The sequence below is a fragment of the Coregonus clupeaformis genome, chromosome 14, assembly GCF_020615455.1.
Source record: "Coregonus clupeaformis isolate EN_2021a chromosome 14, ASM2061545v1, whole genome shotgun sequence".
Lineage (NCBI taxonomy): Eukaryota > Metazoa > Chordata > Actinopteri > Salmoniformes > Salmonidae > Coregonus > Coregonus clupeaformis.
Window position 1 is genome coordinate 2,731,881 of NC_059205.1, and position 22,134 is coordinate 2,754,014.

General features: G+C 42.5%; 2 protein-coding genes across 2 annotated transcripts; both read left to right on the plus strand.

Annotated features, from left to right (window-relative positions):
* Positions 1-366: 366 nt before the first annotated feature.
* LOC121581422 (apolipoprotein D-like) lies at positions 367-5,239 on the plus strand. Its single transcript, XM_041896921.2, has 5 exons — positions 367-432; positions 754-881; positions 1,464-1,585; positions 2,438-2,526; positions 4,847-5,239. Exons 2-5 carry the CDS (start codon positions 762-764, stop codon positions 5,095-5,097), a joined length of 582 nt encoding a protein of 193 aa, XP_041752855.2. The 5' UTR covers positions 367-432; positions 754-761; the 3' UTR covers positions 5,098-5,239.
* A 7,231-nt stretch (positions 5,240-12,470) lies between these two features.
* Positions 12,471-17,387, plus strand: LOC121581423 (apolipoprotein D-like). Its single transcript, XM_041896922.1, has 5 exons — positions 12,471-12,576; positions 12,899-13,026; positions 13,592-13,713; positions 14,576-14,664; positions 16,995-17,387. Exons 2-5 carry the CDS (start codon positions 12,907-12,909, stop codon positions 17,243-17,245), a joined length of 582 nt encoding a protein of 193 aa, XP_041752856.1. The 5' UTR covers positions 12,471-12,576; positions 12,899-12,906; the 3' UTR covers positions 17,246-17,387.
* Positions 17,388-22,134: the final 4,747 nt, after the last annotated feature.

Here is a 22,134-nt window from a genome sequence, read left to right on the forward strand (position 1 = left end):
ATTAACATGTTATTACTTAGTACTTTGGTAGAGCATGGCGCTTGCAACGGCAGGATCGTGGGTTTGATTCCCGCCAGGGTCACCAACACGAAAATGTATGCACTCACAACTGTAAGTCGGTTTGAATAAAAGCATCTGCATGGCGTGTTGTTCCACTTGTGTAACAACCGAAACCACTAACACGTCAGTCCCTAGCAGAGTCAGCCAGTAGTTTGTTTCTAACTAATTTGAACAGGTGCCATATTCCCAACCACTCCCACACACCCCGCCACCCCAATACAAACACTAACACACACACTCTCAATTCTGAGTTCTGAGAAAACCCGACATGAAAGCAAAGAGGGAGATGCGTCAGCCGCATGATTCATGAGTTTGACGTATAAATAGGCGTCTATAAGCCACCGAACATCACTGAAACGAGTTGAAGGACAGGTAAGTAGGACCCATTCCCCTATCTCTCTCTCTGATGCTCTAAGCTCTGCCATTTCACATTGCCTTATGAATGAAGCACTCTGTAGGCCTGTAGTTGTTAACCACAATGCATTACATTCCTAACATACTTCTGATGTAAAATGTAAGTTGCTTTACCAGAGTCTAGGAGAATTACTTATACAACATGTTTTTCTGTTCCCCTAAAAGGTTTTGATATTAATTAAGTACTGTATTTCCCGAAGTCAATTTGCATTGTCCTCCAATGGAGTTGGTGAAAATGTCTCTGCTTTTCTGTGTGTGTTTGTGTCTGTTCCTGCCCAGGATCTAGGATGCAGGCTCTACTGGTTCTCTCTCTGACCCTGCTGTCGGTTCTGGCAGCTAACGCCCAGACCTTACGCCCTGGAAAATGTCCCCAACCCCCCGTCCAAGCTAACTTCGATGCCGCCAAGGTGACTATACCTAACTTTTATTACTGTATAGGAAGTTGCTCTTATGCATTTGCAGTAGCATTGTAGTAACAGTGTCATTACTTGAGTAACACTGTCTTCCACAGGAGGCTACTGAGTGGAGAAAGGCTCATAATAATGTCCGGAACGGAGCAAATGGAATGGCATCAAATACATAGAAACCATGTGTTTTGATGTATTTGATACCATTCCACCTGTTCAGCTCCAGCCATTAAACACGAGCCCGTCCTCCCCAATTAAAGTGTCACCAACCTCCTGTGTTGTATTCATCAATTGTTACCTATTCATTTAGTCATTGTTTTGTCATTACATAGTAATGCGTTTGAGCAGCATTTGTGTTATTACACAAGTGGAAGAGAGATTGTTCCTATTTCCACTTTAATAAAAAAGACACTGATCTTGGGTCAGTTTTGCAACCATTCCCCACTAATAGTTAAGGTTATGATTGGGGGAGGGGAAGCTGAGCCTAGATCTGTACATAGGGGAAACCTAACCCCTTGAGCTCTAAGCCGTACCATAGCATAACATTGTCATATAACCTTTGACCTTTTGTCTTTGGTACAGTATCTGGGCAAGTGGTACGAGATCCAGAAGCTTCCTGCCGTCTTCCAGAAGGGCGAGTGCACCACTGCTACCTACTCCCTGAAGAGCCCCGGAGTCGTTGGTGTGCTCAACAGGGAGCTGCTGGTACATTAAAGAGATCAAGTTAAACGTTTTTTTTTAAGTACATTTTTGTACATTAAACTGAGACTTCAGCGATATGGCGTTGCCGCGATAGCGTCCATAGCTACGGCGTGGTAGCTGCGGATCTGAAACAACAGAGAAGTTTTGCCTCGTGCTTCAATGCTGTTAGTTATTGTTGGACATCGAACGATATTGCTGTTTACTTCATGCATCTCTGACTTCACCCTTTAAATTAAATGTTTGCATCCAGGCTCTGTCGTAGCCGGCCGCGACCAGGAGACCCATGGGCGGCGACAATTGGCCCAGCGTCGTCCAGGGTAGGGGAGGGAATGGCCGGCAGGGATGTAGCTCAGTTGGTAGAGCATGGCGTTTGCAACGCCAGGGTTGTGGGTTCGATTCCCACGGGGGGCCAGTATGAAAAAAATAATGTATGCACTAACTAACTGTAAGTCGCTCTGGATAAGAGCGTCTGCTAAATGACTCAAATGTAAATGTAAAATGTATCTCATTCCATAAGACCAGGCTATCCTTTATAAACCCAAGTCTGAAGCTTCTATTCAATCAAATACAGTTAAAGGAAAACCGCACTGTGGGTTTACTCAGAATGTGTAACGGAAGGACAGGTGGGATGTGATGTCATTATCCAATGAAAATGCCCACAGCTTACGTGGGGGTGAGTCGGTTAACAAGGTTATCACCTCAGATATAGCGTAAAAACATTCCCAGTGAACGTGCAAGTGCTGTTTTCCTGTAACTGCCATTGATTGAGTAGGGGCCCATGAGTTAGTAGGCCTTAGAAAACGCCATTGTTGAATGTGTTTACCCTCTAACCTCTCTCTCCATTTTTCTCTCAGTGCTGATAACACGGTCAGTGCTATCACTGGCTATGCTAAGGCCAAGGACCCCTCTGAGCCTGCCAAGCTGGAAGTCACCTTCTTCGAGGGTAAACACACCTCAAGTCTAATATATTTGTCTCAACATTCTTGTGAGGTAGACCTATATAAGTCCATTTGACTTCTTATGTTGTCTGTTTCTGACTCATGTCTGATCTGAGGCCTGTATGTGTATGGATATGTATAGTGTTATGTAGTAGGTGGTGTAGTGTTGCACACAGTTAAGCAAACACATTGACAGGATACACTTCCATATCCCCCGGGGCAGCAGCAACCTTGTCCAAATGCTGAGCCTTGGTTGATAAGCTTACTATCAGGTTCTGCCAATGAAGGTGATGGTCAGTCAGAGAAGCAGCAGATAGAGCTGTGAGGCTGATGGGTTTGTTTAGTTTGGGCCTTTGGTATTTTTCCTTTTTGTACATATTCATGATTCGTCACCATCTGAACAAATAACAATCTGCTTGGACGACCAAGACGTCAAGAAAGACTGAGCTGGCCTGGACTAAGGTAAGGTTGCTGTCTCCTGGGCACATGTACAGTTGAAGTCGGGAAGTTTACATACACTTAGGTTGGAGTCATTAAAATTCGTTTTTCAACCACTCCACACATTTTTTGTTAACAAACCATCGTTTTGGCAAGTCGGTTAGGACATCTACTTTGTGCTTGACACAAGTAATTTTTCCAACAATTGTTTACAGACAGATTATTTCACATATAATTCACTGTATCACAATTCCAGTGGGTCAGAAGTTTACATACACTAAGTTGACTGTGCCTTTAAACAGCTTGTAAATTCCAGAAAATGATGTCATGGCTTTAGAAGCTTCTCAATTGGAGGTGTACCTGTGGATGTATTTCAAGGCCTACCTTCCAAACTCAGTGCCTCTTTGCTTGACATCATGGGAAAATCAACAGAAATCAGCCAAGACCTCAGGAAAAAAATTGTAGACCTCCACAAGTCTGGTTCATCCTTGGGAGCAATTTCCAAACGCCTGAAGGTACCATGTTCATCTGTACAAACAATAGTACGCAAGTATAAACACCATGGGACCACGCAGCCATCATACCGCTCAGGAAGGATACGCGTTCTGTCTCCTAGAGATGAACATATTTTGGTGCGAAAAGTGCAAATCAATCCCAGAACAACAGCAAAGGACCTTGTGAAGATGCTGGAGGAAACAGGTAAAACAAGTATCTATATCGGCAGTAAAACGAGTCCTATATCGACATAACCTGAAAGGCCACTCAGCAAGGAAGAAGCCACTGCCTCCAAAACCGCCATAAAAAAGCCAGACTACGGTTTGCAACGGCCATGGGGACAAAGATTGTACTTTTTGGAGAAATGTCCTCTGGTCTGATGAAACAAAAATAGAACTGTTTGGCCATAATGACCATCGTTATGTTTGGAGGAAAAAGGGGGTTGCTTGCGAAGAACACCATCCCAACCGTGAAGCACGGGGGTGGCAGCACCATGCTGTGGGGGTGCTTTGTGCAGGAGGGACTGGTGCACTTCACAAAATAGATAGCATCATGAGGAAGGAAAATGATGTGGATATATTGAAGCAACATCTCAAGACATCAGTCAGGAGTTAAAGCATTGGTCACAAATGGGTCTTCCAAATGGGCAATACTTCCAAAGTTGTCGTAAAATGGCTTAAGGACAACAAAGTCAAGGTATTGGAGTGGCCATCACAAAGCCCTGACCTCAATCCTATAGAGAATTTGTGGGCAGAACTGAAGGTGTGCGAGCAAGGAGGCCTACAAACCTGACTCAGTTACTCCAGCTCTGTCAGGAGGAATGGGCCAAAATTCACCCAACTTAATGTGGGAAGCTTGTGGAAGGCTACCCTGAAACGCGTTTGATCCAGTTAAACAATTTAAAGGCAATGCTACCAAATACTAATTGAGTGTATGTAAACTTCTGACCCACTGGGAATGGAAATAAATAAAAGCTGAAATAAATCATTCTCTCTACTATTATTCTGACATTTCACATTCTTAAAATAAAGTGGTGATCCTAACTGACCTAAAACAGGGAATCTTTACTAGGATTAAATGTCAGGAATTGTGAAAAACTGAGTTTAAATGTATTTGGCTAAGGTGTATGTAAACTTCCGACTTCAACTGTATATTCAACACCAAGGCGCGTCTGCAGATCTTTCACATAAATGCACACATTCATTCAGGTTACAGACCAGCTAACTAGGCCTAGGACCCCTAGACAAAGAGAGTGCAACACTATCCTTAGGCTAGTTCTGGGTTTCGTAACAATATTTATAGGAAAGGGAGGATGGACCATATATCTTTTTTAAATTATTCTCGTTAACAAACTACTAAATGTATTTGAATATATGTTCTCATCTCTTGCAGACTCTCCCCCCGGCAACTACTGGGTGCTGTCCACCGACTACGAGGGCTACTCCGTGGTCTACGGCTGCACGGACATCCTGGGCACCTTCCACGCCGACTTGGCCTGGATCCTGAGCAGAGAGCCCACCCTCTCTGAGGAGAAACTGGAGGAGCTGTACAACGTGTTCACCTCCAACGGCATCAACATCGACGTGATGACCGTCACCGACCAGAGCCAAGAGCTGTGCGCTGACATGCCTCTGTGGGCCTAAGAGACTCCCTGATTCAGTCCACAACAGACGTATGATTTGCATTCATAACATGGCGTCCTCATGGATGCCTGCATGGTTGTTTGTGTTTGGGCTGTACATGTTATCTTACGAGGAAATGCAATAAAATTATAGAAGAAAAATGTGTCTGGTGTAAATGTGTACTTTTTCTGACTAGTATTTATAATGATTCCCAATCACCTTGCTGTTCACTGGCTCAGAATGGGATAGCTAACTGTATAAAATGTAAAATGGAAATGATTTTAAAAGGAAGCTTTTTATCACATGCACCAAACTAATGTACGATTTAAAAAAGCAAGAAAGCAGTCCAATAAAGGAACAAAGGCATAAAAAAACATTCTCCGTCACCATATACTGACCATATTGATACCATATACATTCCATATTCTCTCCACAAGGTTGTCGGTGTTTACAGCTGAGTGTCCTGTGAATTCACATGCTCAGTACAGTATATATATATTTTCTAAACTGATTTCCTGCGAAACACTAGATGGCACTATGACTGTGCGGAATTCAGACTTCGTACCCTTCTCCCTGACGTGTGCACAAAATATATATATATATATATATATATATTTATATACAGTGAGGGAAAAAAGTATTTGATCCCCTGCTGATTTTGTACGTTTGCCCACTGACAAAGAAATGATCAGTCTATAATTTTAATGGTAGGTTTATTTGAACAGTGAGAGACAGAATAACAACAAAAAAAATCCAGAAAAACGCATGTCAAAAATGTTATAAATTGAATTGCATTTAATGAGGGAAATAAGTCTTTGACCCCTCTCGATCAGAAAGATTTCTGGCTCCCAGGTGTCTTTTATACAGTTAACGAGCTGGAATTAGGATCACACTCTTAAAGGGAGTGCTCCTAATCTCAGCTTGTTACCTGTATAAAAGACACCTGTCTATAAGCAATCAATCAATCAGATTCCAAACCCTCCACCATGGCCAAGACCAAAGAGCTCTCCAAGGATGGCAGGGACAAGGTTGTAGACCTACACAAGGCTGGAATTGGCTACAAGACCATCGCCAAGCAGCTTGGTGAGAAGGTGACAACAGTTGGTGCGATTATTCGCAAATGGAAGAAACACAAAATAACTGTCAATCTCCCCTCGGCCTGGGGCTCCATGCAAGATCTCACCTCGTGGAGTTGCAATGATCATGAGAATGGTGAGGAATCAGCCCAGAACTACACAGGAGGATCTTGTCAATGATCTCAAGGCAGCTGGGACCATAGTCACCAAGAAAACAATTGGTAACAGACTACACCGTGAAGGACTGAAATCCTGCAGCGCCTGCAAGTTCCCCCTGCTCAAGAAAGCACATATACATGCCCGTCTGAAGTTTGCCAATGAACATCTGAATGATTCAGAGGACAACTGGGTGAAAGAGTTGTGGTCAGATGAGACCAAAATCGAGTTCTTTGGCATCAACTCAACTCGCCGTGTTTGGAGGAGGAGGAATTCTACCTATGACCCCAAGAACACCATCCCCACCGTCAAACATGGAGGTGGAAACATTATGCTTTGGGGGTGGGGGGGGACAGGACAACTTCACCGCATCAAAGGGACGATGGACGGGGCCATGTACCGTCAAATCTTGGGTGAGAACCTCCTTCCCTCAGCCAGGGCATTGAAAATGGGTTGTGGATGGGTATTCCAGCATGACAATGACCCAAAACACACGGCCAAGGCAACAAAGAAGTGGCTCAAGAAGAAGCACATTAAGGTCCTGGAGTGGCCTAGCCAGTCTCCAGACCTTAATCCCATAGAAAATCTGTGGAGGGAGCTGAAGGTTCGAGTTGCCAAACGTCAGCCTCGAAACCTTAATGACTTGGAGAAGATCTGCAAAGAAGAGTGGGACAAAATCCCTCCTGAGACGTGTGCAAACCTGGTGGACAACTACAAGAAACGTCTGACCTCTGTGATTGCCAACAAGGGTTTTGCCACCAAGTACTAAGTCATATTTTGCAGAGAGGTCAAATACTTATTTCCCTCATTAAATTGCAAATCAATTTATAACATTTTTGACATGCGTTTTTCTGGATTTCTTTGTTGTTATTCTGTCTCTCACTGTTCAAATAAACCTACCATTAAAATTATAAACTGATAATTTCTTTGTCAGTGGGCAAACATACAAAATCAGCAGGGGATCAAAAAAAATTTCCCTCACTGTATATGTATTTATCACAAATTGATCCAGATTTTCTATTACAGTAATATAATGATATATTTATTTTATGGTAATATTAGGGGCAATGTACAGTAATATGAGTGGTTACGTACCGTGACCTGTTACTCCAGGATTAGGCTTCTAAATATATAAGAGATTGTGTGTGCTGTATTTATTCTGTTGTAAAAGTAAAAAAATATGTAATAATTGTAATTTATTATTGTTTACCTTTGAAGCGTTATAGAGGCGATTCTTAAATTAGCGGTTTAGCTAAGTATCTTAATACTTTGTTTACTTAATTCCTAAGTCCTTTGTTAGTGAATTCCTCTTATTTTTGGGGGGATGAAGTGAGCATTCCCCTCACAATATGGTTGTCTCACTTTGTGAGATCAGATTTTTTGAATTTGCGCCAATGCCAGCGTCCTTGTTCTTTCCCCCACGTTCAGCATTCCACTGATCTCATTGTCCCCCACGATGAAATCAGAGGGGAATATGGATCTGTCTCCGTCTGTTCGTTAGTCACACACGATATCTCAGACACCTCTGGCCAGTGGCGGCTCCTGAAAAAATTCTCAGGGGGGGCAATTTTTCTGATGATTTAGGTGACCTACACACATTTTTAAAAAAGATATGTCCAGCAACAACATGAAGACAGGGGCAGCATATAAGTCAATACCAGAAGCATTTATTGACTGATCTCAAAAGTGTTGGCTTACAAAATCAAAATAAGTTATCACAGTAAAAATAATCAAGGGTGTTCTTTCACATTCCTCAACACTGCATAAACAATATGCATTTCCATAAACAAATGAAATAAGAATGAAAACAGAATTTGAAAGTAATTTCTAGAAAAAGGTAAACACAGCTATCTGTATGGCTTTGTAAAAATGAACAACCATATTCTGGCCAATTGTATAGATTTGTAAATATGAACAACCATATTCTGGCCAATTGTATAGATTTGTAAAAATGAACATGAACAGATTTTTTTTTTTTTAAAATGAAAAAAAACTATTTTAAACAACATCAACTGTGAACTGATTTGGGCGGTGTGTGTTAAAGAGACAGACAGGGAGGGACAAAGAGAGAGAGGCTACATTACTTGTACTGAAACTGTTCTCTTCTCTGTTTCAATACAGCAAAGCGTTCAATGACTTTCTCATTGAAATCAGGCATGCTGAGGACTAGTTCCCTCTCCATGGAAAGCATGGCCAGTGCATTCAGACGTTCCTGGCCCATTGAATTTCGCGGAATGTCTTAACTCGTGTCAAAGTTGAGAAACATCTCTCAGCTTCAGCTGTTGTCATGGGAGTAGTTATGAGGATGTTCAACAGAGTCACAGTCTCAGAGAACGTCTCCTGGAGGTTGTAGCTCATGAGAACCTGGTACAGTGCCAGTGCACCACAGCCTCCCTTGAATTCAGGATTCTCATAGATCAGAGATAGTTCTGTCTTGAGCTTTGCCTTGCTCAGCATGGGGTATGCATTCACAGTGGCATTCAGAGCCTCATCAGGAAATGAATGGCAGTACCTTTCAAACATGTCTGCTTGCAGTAAGGTAGCACTCACAAGGTGGCCAGAGAAAGAGAACCTTTCTTTGGTGTGATCCAGGATGGTGTTGCAGACCTCTTCAGACAGCCTCTGCTTCTCCTCTTCTCTCAAAGCTGTTCTGGGTCTTTTGGCTCCTGTTGCTTCTTGCAGCTGCTGTTGAGAGGGAGTCCCTGAAGGCAAACAGACCAATGTGTTTGTTGGCTTTGTACAGTATTGTTGTCTATGTGATGCACAGGTATATGCAATGTATCCATGTATAGTACAAATACTTAAGTTCCACTTAAAATGGGCAGGGATGCATAAAGTCTTTAGTGTTTAAGTTAGCCTTTGTGTCTCACATAGCCTGGATGTTCAGCACAGTATACAGTGGTGCTCATAAGCTTATGATCCCAAGCTAAAGTTGACTAAAAGAGGAATAAAAAAGAAAAGAAAATTGGTGTCCTTAAAGGTTGGATTTTCCAACTTTTTTAATTAAGTCATTAAGATCAATTTCCAAAGATTATTTTTTATTTTTGTATTCCTCTTTTTAGTCAACTTTAGCATGGGATCATAAAGCTTATGAGCACCACTGCACAGTACACATAGTATATAAAATAAGATAGATTACACCACTGGCCATATATAATGAGAATAATGTGATTTCAAACACAAATGCAGTCTCCTTTCATGCATACATTTTCAAATAAAGCTCTGCTTTGAGAAAGATCGAATGATATTGTTTAATCTTACCTTATGGCCTTGACACTGCTTGTGAAGCTGTCGAGGGCACGTTTGATAAAGACAGCATCGATGTCCTTCTTCTGTAGCTTCTGGTACAGAATGTCGACGTGGGGCATGATTTTGTGAAAAAGCCGCAGGAAAAAAATTTAATCTTCATCATGTAGCATCCTCACGTAACCAGATGCCTCTCTCACAGTAAGCTGGTCAAATGAACCCAATGAACCCGTCCGGATGGCTTCAAAACATTCTATGAGGTCGTCTCGATTCTCGTAGACAGTGTTCACGACTCTGCTGTTGAAGTTCCACCGTGTGGATGAAGGTCTGGGCAGTCTTCGTGCAACAGTCTGGTCAAGAATGCTGGTGCGTTTGGGTGACCGGGAAAAAAAAGTTGTAATCCCGCTCAGATCGGAAAAGAAAATGTTCACTTTTTTGATGCGAGAAGTAGCTTGATGCATGATCAAATTCAGCTGATGCGCATAGCAATGCACGTAATGGGCATTCTTGAAATGCTCACGCACATTCTGCTGCACACCTGCCTTCTCTCCCCTCATCACACTGGCTCCATCGTAAGCTTGCGCAATGAGTTTGACTTTCTCGTCATCGGCAAAAAGACCGTTCAGTCTCTCCAAAAGTACACTGGCGATTGAGACTGAGGTTGATTCCGAGATGGGAAGGAACTCAAAAAGCGCTCCTGCACTTTGTGCTTGCTATCTATGTACCTCAGCACAAGCACCAGCTGTGTCTGTGTAGAAACATCCGTGGTCTCGTCAGCTTGGATAGCTATGAAGTTCGCAGACTTCACCTCCTCCACAATATGTTCCCTCGTGACCGCTAGCATACACTCCAGTAGCTCGTTTTGAATGGTCTTTGATGTGCCCTTGAAAACTTTAGCATTTTTAAGATGGTCATCAAACACCTCATCTAATTGTGCCACAAAGTTGACAAGTCCAAGAAAAATACCAGGGTTGGTGGAGCCCTCAGTTTCATCTTTGCCTCGCAAAGCTAACTCAAACACACCGCAAAACTTAACACACTGGATTAGCCGGCTGAGGATATGGCGGTTCTTGCTAACCTCATCGTTGTGGCGGCGGACAGCTAGCCTGTATCCCTCATCCAGTTGAGTGGCAATATTCACTCTTCCTAAAGCAGACAGTCTCAAACAGCTATCCATGTGGGTCTTTGACAGCTCATGTTTCTTAATCTTTTCTGAAAGATGGTGCATGTCGGTTACACCAGTCGCTGTCCACGCGGTGCTGTCTGCCGTGCCGCCTTCAGGGTGAAACAGTAAGCAGGGGTAGCAGAAAACTGCATTAGCTACATCGCAGCCTGCTAGCCAGGTTTTCCGTTCATACCAATTTTTGGAAAATCCTCGGGTGTAGGACTTCCCCCCTTTAGTAGAAACCTGTTGAATTATTAAATTTGGTCTGGGAGGTCCTAATTGTTTCGTTGCCAATTTATCTTCATTTGTTCGCCGACAAAAAGGAACTTCTTTCAAAGACACAATCGAGTTGGACTGAAGCCTAGCCATTTTGATAGTAGTAGTGAATTGATTGACGCTGCTACCCGCTCTTTTCTTAGTTACGTTCATGGTTACGTTACATATGACGAAAGCGCGTAAATGCAAGCCCTCAGAAACCCATAGAGATTGTATTGAAAGCTCAGATATTTGAAAAAAATAGATTTTACATGGGAGTCTATGACAGACTTCTGGGCGATTTTCAACCTGACTGAAATCGCCCCAAAAGGGGGGCATTTGAAGCACGACTTTAGCCTGATTGGACATTTAGTGGCAGATCAGACCAGACGTCTAGATTACAACACTGATAACTACTGTTGCCGTGATATAATTGATTAGAAAAAAAATCCCTTCCTTTTCCCGTTTGGCAGTGCGTCGCCCATATCGCCCTATTGAACACACCGCCCCTGCCTCTGGCCCGATTTTTACGAAACTTGGGTGAATGATGCGTCTTGTCATATAGATCTGCCATTTACAAAATTGCACTGATTGGCCCCAGGGGGGCACTATAGTAATCAACTGAAATTACAAACTTTGAACAAGCATATCTCCTGTCCCCAATAAGTTTCCCATAAGGACCTATAAGCTCAGCCCATTACATTTTCCGCAAATTAGACTTTTTTGGCCCCAACCAAACTTTGACCAAGCATATCTCCTGGCCCCTTTGAGCTACAGTCATGACATTTTGTACATATATGCATCTCCTCATGAGAAACAGGTTTCCCATAAGGATCTATAAGCTCCGCCCATTCACAAAAGGTGAACATTTTGAAATGATGTGTAGACTATCTATAGGCTGTAATTCCATACAGATACAGTTGACAATTAAGAAGACTTGATCTGGTTTTTTCTCTCTCTCATTAATTCACCCAACAACTAATTGGCCCAAGGCGGGGCGCTGCATCCTTCGTGGGGGATGACATGTTTACTGTTGCCTTGTTACTCTTGGTTAAACAGCCATACATGAACCAGCCATTTTCCGTCATTTCCACTCCACTTCCAAAATGGAGACATACATGTCATTCCTCTCAAGGTTGAGAATGGAGCAAATGCACTATTTCTAACGCGGCGTGTAACTCGAGCAACAAGTTTCCCATAAGGACATACACTGAGTGTACAAAACATTAGGAACACCTCCCTAATATTGAGTTGCACCCCCTTTTGCCCTCAGAACAGTCTAAATTCGTTGGGGCATGGACCCTGCAAGGTGGCGTGTTGTTCCAATTGTGTAACAACCGAAACCACTAACATGTCAGTCCCTAGCAGAGTCAGCCAGTAGTTTGTTTCTAACTAATTTGAACAGGTGCCATATTCCCAACCACTCCCACACACCCCGCCACCCCAATACAAACACTAACACACACACTCTCAATTCTGAGTTCTGAGAAAACCCGACATGAAAGCAAAGAGGGAGATGCGTCAGCCGCATAATGAATGAGTTTGACGTATAAATAGGCGTCTATAAGCCACCGAACATCACTGAAACGAGTTGAAGTACAGGTAAGTAGGACCCATTCCCCTATCTCTCTCTCTGATGCTCTAAGATCTGCCATTTCACATTGCCTTATGAATGAAGCACTCTGTAGGCCTGTAGTTGTTAACCACAATGCATTACATTCCTAACATACTTCTGATGTAAAATGTAACTTGCGTTACCAGAGTCTAGGATAATTAATTATACAACATGTTTTTCTGTTCCCCTAAAAGGTTTTGATATTAATTAAAGTACTGTATTTCCCGAAGTCAATTTGCATTGTCCTCCAATGGAGTTGGAGAAAATGTCTCTGCTTTTCTGTGTGTGTTTGTGTCTGTTCCTGCCCAGGATCTAAGATGCAGGCTCTACAGGTTCTCTCTCTGACCCTGCTGTCGGTTCTGGCAGCTAACGCCCAGACCTTACGCCCTGGAAAATGTCCCCAACCCCCCGTCCAAGCTAACTTCGATGCCGCCAAGGTGACTATACCTAACTTTTATTACTGTATATGAAGTTGCTCTTATGCATGTGCAGTAGCATTGTAGTAACAGTTGTCATTACTTGAGTAACACTGTATTCCACAGGAGGCTACTGAGTGGAGAAAGGCTCATAATAATGTCCGGAACGAGCAATGGAATGGCATCAAATACATAGAAACCATGTGTTTTGATGTATTTGATACCATTCCACCTGTTCAGCTCCAGCCATTAAACACGAGCCCGTCCTCCCCAATTAAAGGTGTCACCAACCTCCTGTGTTGTATTCATCAATTGTTACCTATTCATTTAGTAATTGTTTTGTCATTACATAGTAATGCGTTTGAGCAGCATTTGTGTTATTACACAAGTGGAAGAGAGATTGTTCCTATTTCCACTTTAATAAAAAGATGTTGATCTTGGGTCAGTTTCCCCATGGTTAAGGTTATGATTGGGGGAGGGGAAGCTGAGCCTAGATCAGTACATAGGGAAACCTAACCCCGGAGCTCTAAGCCGTACCATAGCATAACATTGTCATATAACCTTTGACCTTTTGTCTTTGGTACAGTATCTGGGCAAGTGGTACGAGATCCAGAAGCTTCCTGCCGTCTTCCAGAAGGGCGAGTGCACCACTGCTACCTACTCCCTGAAGAGCCCCGGAGTCGTTGGTGTGCTCAACAGGGAGCTGCTGTATGTACATTAAAGAGATCAAGTTAAAACGTTTTTTTTTTTTTAAGTACATTTTTGTACATTAAACTGAGACTTCAGCGATATGGCGTTGCCACGATAGCGTCCATAGCTACGACGTGATAGCTGCCGGATCTGAAACAACAGAGAAGTTTTTGCCTCGTGCTTCAATGCTGTTAGTTATTGTTGGACATCGAGCCGATATTGCTGTTTACTTCATGCATCTCTGACTTCACCTTTAAATTAAAAGTTTGCATCCAGGCTCTGTCGTAGCCGGCCGCGACCAGGAGACGCATGGGGCGGCGCACAATTGGCCCAGCGTCGTCCAGGGTAGGGGAGGGAATGGCCGGCAGGGATGTAGCTCAGTTGGTAGAGCATGGCGTTTGCAACGCCAGGGTTGTGGGTTCGATTCCCACGGGGGGCCAGTATGAAAAAATAATGTATGCACTAACTAACTGTAAGTCGCTCTGGATAAGAGCGTCTGCTAAATGACTCAAATGTAAATGTAAAATGTATCTCATTCCATAAGACCAGGCTATCCTTTATAAACCCAAGTCTGAAGCTTCTATTCAATCAAATACAGTTAAAGGAAAACCGCACTGTGGGTTTACTCAGAATGGTAACGGAAGGACAGGTGGGATGTGATGTCATTATCCAATGAAAATGCCCACAGCTTACGTGGGGGTGAGTCGGTTAACAAGGTTATCACCTCAGATATAGCGTAAAACATTCCCAGTGAACGTGCAAGTGCTGTTTTCCTGTAACTGCCATTGATTGAGTAGGGGCCCATGAGTTAGTAGGCCTTAGAAAACGCCATTGTTGAATGTGTTTACCCTCTAACCTCTCTCTCCATTTTTTCTCTCAGTGCTGATAACACGGTCAGTGCTATCACTGGCTATGCTAAGGCCAAGGACCCCTCTGAGCCTGCCAAGCTGGAAGTCACCTTCTTCGAGGGTAAACACACCTCAAGTCTAATATATTTGTCTCAACATTCTTGTGAGGTAGACCTATATAAGTCCATTTGACTTCTTATGTTGTCTGTTTCTGACTCATGTCTGATCTGAGGCCTGTATGTGTATGTATATGTATAGTGTTATGTAGTAGGTGGTGTAGTGTTAGCACACAGTTAGGCAAACACATTGACAGGATACACTTCCACACTCCATCCCCCCAGGGAGTCGCAGCAACCTTGTCCAAATGCTGAGCCTTGGTTGATAAGCACATCAGGTTCTTCCAATGAAGGTGATGGTCAGTCAGAGAAGCAGCAGATAGAGCTGTGAGGCTGATGGGTTTGTTTAGTTTGGGCCTTTGGTATTTTTCCTTTTTGTACATATTCATGTTTCGTCACCATCTGAACAAATAACAATCTGCTTGGACGACCAAGACGTCAAGAAAGACTGAGCTGGCCCTGGACTAAGGTAAGGTTGCTGTCTCCCTGGGCACATGTACAGTTGAAGTCGGAAGTTTACATACACTTAGGTTGGAGTCATTAAAATTCGTTTTTCAACCACTCCACACATTTTTTGTTAACAAACCATCGTTTTGGCAAGTCGGTTAGGACATCTACTTTGTGCTTGACACAAGTAATTTTTCCAACAATTGTTTACAGACAGATTATTTCACATATAATTCACTGTATCACAATTCCAGTGGGTCAGAAGTTTACATACACTAAGTTGACTGTGCCTTTAAACAGCTTGTAAAATTCCAGAAAATGATGTCATGGCTTTAGAAGCTTCTCAATTGGAGGTGTACCTGTGGATGTATTTCAAGGCCTACCTTCAAACTCAGTGCCTCTTTGCTTGACATCATGGGAAAATCAACAGAAATCAGCCAAGACCTCAGGAAAAAAATTGTAGACCTCCACAAGTCTGGTTCATCCTTGGGAGCAATTTCCAAACGCCTGAAGGTACCATGTTCATCTGTACAAACAATAGTACGCAAGTATAAACACCATGGGACCACGCAGCCATCATACCGCTCAGGAAGGATACGCGTTCTGTCTCCTAGAGATGAACATATTTTGGTGCGAAAAGTGCAAATCAATCCCAGAACAACAGCAAAGGACCTTGTGAAGATGCTGGAGGAAACAGGTAAAACAAGTATCTATATCGGCAGTAAAACGAGTCCTATATCGACATAACCTGAAAGGCCACTCAGCAAGGAAGAAGCCACTGCTCCAAAACCGCCATAAAAAAGCCAGACTACGGTTTGCAACGGCACATGGGGACAAAGATTGTACTTTTTGGAGAAATGTCCTCTGGTCTGATGAAACAAAAATAGAACTGTTTGGCCATAATGACCATCGTTATGTTTGGAGGAAAAAGGGGGTTGCTTGCAAGCCGAAGAACACCATCCCAACCGTGAAGCACGGGGGTGGCAGCACCATGCTGTGGGGGTGCTTTGCTGCAGGAGGGACTGGTGCACTTCACAAAATAGATAGCATCATGAGGAAGGAAAATGATGTGGATATATTGAAGCAACATCTCAAGACATCAGTCAGGAAGTTAAAGCTTGGTCACAAATGGGTCTTCCAAATGGGCAATACTTCCAAAGTTGTCGCAAAATGGCTTAAGGACAACAAAGTCAAGGTATTGGAGTGGCCATCACAAAGCCCTGACCTCAATCCTATAGAGAATTTGTGGGCAGAACTGAAGGTGTGCGAGCAAGGAGGCCTACAAACCTGACTCAGTTACTCCAGCTCTGTCAGGAGGAATGGGCCAAAATTCACCCAACTTAATGTGGGAAGCTTGTGGAAGGCTACCCGAAACGTTTGATCCAGTTAAACAATTTAAAGGCAATGCTACCAAATACTAATTGAGTGTATGTAAACTTCTGACCCACTGGGAATGGAAATAAATAAAAGCTGAAATAAATCATTCTCTCTACTATTATTCTGACATTTCACATTCTTAAAATAAAGTGGTGATCCTAACTGACCTAAGACAGGGAATCTTTACTAGGATTAAATGTCAGGAATTGTGAAAAACTGAGTTTAAATGTATTTGGCTAAGGTGTATGTAAACTTCCGACTTCAACTGTATATTCAACACCAAGGCGCGTCTGCAGATCTTTCACATAAATGCACACATTCATTCAGGTTACAGACCAGCTAACTAGGCCTAGGACCCCTAGACAAAGAGAGTGCAACACTATCCTTAGGCTAGTTCTGGGTTTCGTAACAATATTTATAGGAAAGGGAGGATGGACCATATATCTTTTTTAAATTATTCTCGTTAACAAACTACTAAATGTATTTGAATATATGTTCTCATCTCTTGCAGACTCTCCCCCCGGCAACTACTGGGTGCTGTCCACCGACTACGAGGGCTACTCCGTGGTCTACGGCTGCACGGACATCCTGGGCACCTTCCACGCCGACTTGGCCTGGATCCTGAGCAGAGAGCCCACCCTCTCTGAGGAGAAACTGGAGGAGCTGTACAACGTGTTCACCTCCAACGGCATCAACATCGACGTGATGACCGTCACCGACCAGAGCCAAGAGCTGTGCGCTGACATGCCTCTGTGGGCCTAAGAGACTCCCTGATTCAGTCCACAACAGACGTATGATTTGCATTCATAACATGGCGTCCTCATGGATGCCTGCATGGTTGTTTGTGTTTGGGCTGTACATGTTATCTTACGAGGAAATGCAATAAAATTATAGAAGAAAAATGTGTCTGGTGTAAATGTGTACTTTTTCTGACTAGTATTTATAATGATTCCCAATCACCTTGCTGTTCACTGGCTCAGAATGGGATAGCTAACTGTATAAAATGTAAAATGGAAATGATTTTAAAAGGAAGCTTTTATCACATGCACCAAACTAATGTACGATTTAAAAAAGCAAGAAAGCAGTCCAATAAAGGAACAAAGGCATAAAAAAACATTCTCCGTCACCATATATGACCATATTGATACCATATACATTCCATATTCTCTCACAAGGTTGTCGGTGTTTACAGCTGAGTGTCCTGTGAATTCACATGCTCAGTACAGTATATATATATTTTCTAAACTGATTTCCTGCGAAACACTAGATGGCACTATGACTGTGGCGGAATTCAGACTTCGTACCCTTCTCCCTGACGTGTGCACATATATATATATATATATATATATATATATATTTATATACAGTGAGGGAAAAAAGTATTTGATCCCCTGCTGATTTTGTACGTTTGCCCACTGACAAAGAAATGATCAGTCTATAATTTTAATGGTAGGTTTATTTGAACAGTGAGAGACAGAATAACAACAAAAAAATCCAGAAAAACGCATGTCAAAAATGTTATAAATTGAATTGCATTTTAATGAGGGAAATAAGTCTTTGACCCCCTCTCGATCAGAAAGATTTCTGGCTCCCAGGTGTCTTTTATACAGTTAACGAGCTGGAATTAGGATCACACTCTTAAAGGGAGTGCTCCTAATCTCAGCTTGTTACCTGTATAAAAGACACCTGTCTATAGAAGCAATCAATCAATCAGATTCCAAACCCTCCACCATGGCCAAGACCAAAGAGCTCTCCAAGGATGGCAGGGACAAGGTTGTAGACCTACACAAGGCTGGAATTGGCTACAAGACCATCGCCAAGCAGCTTGGTGAGAAGGTGACAACAGTTGGTGCGATTATTCGCAAATGGAAGAAACACAAAATAACTGTCAATCTCCCTCGGCCTGGGGCTCCATGCAAGATCTCACCTCGTGGAGTTGCAATGATCATGAGAATGGTGAGGAATCAGCCCAGAACTACACAGGAGGATCTTGTCAATGATCTCAAGGCAGCTGGGACCATAGTCACCAAGAAAACAATTGGTAACAGACTACACCGTGAAGGACTGAAATCCTGCAGCGCCTGCAAGTTCCCCCTGCTCAAGAAAGCACATATACATGCCCGTCTGAAGTTTGCCAATGAACATCTGAATGATTCAGAGGACAACTGGGTGAAAGAGTTGTGGTCAGATGAGACCAAAATCGAGTTCTTTGGCATCAACTCAACTCGCCGTGTTTGGAGGAGGAGGAATTCTACCTATGACCCCAAGAACACCATCCCCACCGTCAAACATGGAGGTGGAAACATTATGCTTTGGGGGTGGGGGGGGACAGGACAACTTCACCGCATCAAAGGGACGATGGACGGGGCCATGTACCGTCAAATCTTGGGTGAGAACCTCCTTCCCCTCAGCCAGGGCATTGAAAATGGGTTGTGGATGGGTATTCCAGCATGACAATGACCCAAAACACACGGCCAAGGCAACAAAGAAGTGGCTCAAGAAGAAGCACATTAAGGTCCTGGAGTGGCCTAGCCAGTCTCCATACCTTAATCCCATAGAAAATCTGTGGAGGGAGCTGAAGGTTCGAGTTGCCAAACGTCAGCCTCGAAACCTTAATGACTTGGAGAAGATCTGCAAAGAAGAGTGGGACAAAATCCCTCCTGAGACGTGTGCAAACCTGGTGGACAACTACAAGAAACGTCTGACCTCTGTGATTGCCAACAAGGGTTTTGCCACCAAGTACTAAGTCATATTTTGCAGAGAGGTCAAATACTTATTTCCCTCATTAAATTGCAAATCAATTTATAACATTTTTGACATGCGTTTTTCTGGATTTCTTTGTTGTTATTCTGTCTCTCACTGTTCAAATAAACCTACCATTAAAATTATAAACTGATAATTTCTTTGTCAGTGGGCAAACATACAAAATCAGCAGGGGATCCAAAAAAAATTTCCCTCACTGTATATGTATTTATCACAAATTGATCCAGATTTTCTATTACAGTAATATAATGATATATTTATTTTATGGTAATATTAGGGGCAATGTACAGTAATATGAGTGGTTACGTACCGTGACCTGTTACTCCAGGATTAGGCTTCTAAATATATAAGAGATTGTGTGTGCTGTATTTATTCTGTTGTAAAAGTAAAAAAATATGTAATAATTGTAATTTATTATTGTTTACCTTTGAAGCGTTATAGAGGCGATTCTTAAATTAGCGGTTTAGCTAAGTATCTTAATACTTTGTTTACTTAATTCCTAAGTCCTTTGTTAGTGAATTCCTCTTATTTTTGGGGGGATGAAGTGAGCATTCCCCTCACAATATGGTTGTCTCACTTTGTGAGATCAGATTTTTTGAATTTGCGCCAATGCCAGCGTCCTTGTTCTTTCCCCCACGTTCAGCATTCCACTGATCTCATTGTCCCCCACGATGAAATCAGAGGGGAATATGGATCTGTCTCCGTCTGTTCGTTAGTCACACACGATATCTCAGACACCTCTGGCCAGTGGCGGCTCCTGAAAAAATTCTCAGGGGGGGCAATTTTTCTGATGATTTAGGTGACCTACACACATTTTTAAAAAGATATGTCCAGCAACAACATGAAGACAGGGGGCAGCATATAAGTCAATACCAGAAGCATTTATTGACTGATCTCAAAAGTGTTGGCTTACAAAATCAAAATAAGTTATCACAGTAAAATAATCAAGGGTGTTCTTTCACATTCCTCAACACTGCATAAACAATATGCATTTCCATAAACAAATGAAATAAGAATGAAAACAGAATTTGAAAGTAATTTCTAGAAAAGGTAAACACAGCTATCTGTATGGCTTTGTAAAAATGAACAACCATATTCTGGCCAATTGTATAGATTTGTAAATATGAACAACCATATTCTGGCCAATTGTATAGATTTGTAAAAATGAACATGAACAGATTTTTTTTTTTTTTTTACTTTTTTTAAAATGAAAAAAAACTATTTTAAACAACATCAACTGTGAACTGATTTGGGCGTGTGTGTGTTAAAGAGACAGACAGGGAGGGACAAAGAGAGAGAGAGGCTACATTACTTGTACTGAAACTGTTCTCTTCTCTGTTTCCAATACAGCAAAGCGTTCAATGACTTTCTCATTGAAATCAGGCATGCTGAGGACTAGTTCCCTCTCCATGGAAAGCATGGCCATTGCATTCAGACGTTCCTGGCCCATTGAATTTCGCAGGAATGTCTTAACTCGTGTCAAAGTTGAGAAACATCTCTCAGCTTCAGCTGTTGTCATGGGAGTAGTTATGAGGATGTTCAACAGAGTCACAGTCTCAGAGAACGTCTCCTGGAGGTTGTAGCTCATGAGAACCTGGTACAGTGCCAGTGCACCACAGCCTCCCTTGAATTCAGGATTCTCATAGATCAGAGATAGTTCTGTCTTGAGCTTTGCCTTGCTCAGCATGGGGTATGCATTCACAGTGGCATTCAGAGCCTCATCAGGAAATGAATGGCAGTACCTTTCAAACATGTCTGCTTGCAGTAAGGTAGCACTCACAAGGTGGCCAGAGAAAGAGAACCTTTCTTTGGTGTGATCCAGGATGGTGTTGCAGACCTCTTCAGACAGCCTCTGCTTCTCCTCTTCTCTCAAAGCTGTTCTGGGTCTTTTGGCTCCTGTTGCTTCTTGCAGCTGCTGTTGAGAGGAGTCCCTGAAGGCAAACAGACCAATGTGTTTGTTGGCTTTGTACAGTATTGTTGTCTATGTGATGCACAGGTATATGCAATGTATCCATGTATAGTACAAATACTTAAGTTCCACTTAAAATGGGCAGGGATGCATAAAGTCTTTAGTGTTTAAGTTAGCCTTTGTGTCTCACATAGCCTGGATGTTCAGCACAGTATACAGTGGTGCTCATAAGCTTATGATCCCAAGCTAAAGTTGACTAAAAAGAGGAATAAAAAAGAAAAGAAAATTGGTGTCCTTAAAGGTTGGATTTTCCAACTTTTTTAATTAAGTCATTAAGATCAATTTCCAAAAGATTATTTTTTTATTTTTGTATTCCTCTTTTTAGTCAACTTTAGCATGGGATCATAAGCTTATGAGCACCACTGCACAGTACACATAGTATATAAAATAAGATAGATTACACCACTGGCCATATATAATGAGAATAATGTGATTTCAAACACAAATGCAGTCTCCTTTCATGCATACATTTTCAAATAAAGCTCTGCTTTGAGAAAGATCGAATGATATTGTTTAATCTTACCTTATGGCCTTGACACTGCTTGTGAAGCTGTCGAGGGCACGTTTGATAAAGACAGCATCGATGTCCTTCTTCTGTAGCTTCTGGTACAGAATGTCGACGTGGGGCATGATTTTGTGAAAAAGCCGCAGGAAAAAAAATTTAATCTTCATCATGTAGCATCCTCACGTAACCAGATGCCTCTCTCACAGTAAGCTGGTCAAATGAACCCAATGAACCCGTCCGGATGGCTTCAAAACATTCTATGAGGTCGTCTCGATTCTCGTAGACAGTGTTCACGACTCTGCTGTTGAAGTTCCACCGTGTGGATGAAGGTCTGGGCAGTCTTCGTGCAACAGTCTGGTCAAGAATGCTGGTGCGTTTGGGTGACCGGGAAAAAAAAGTTGTAATCCCGCTCAG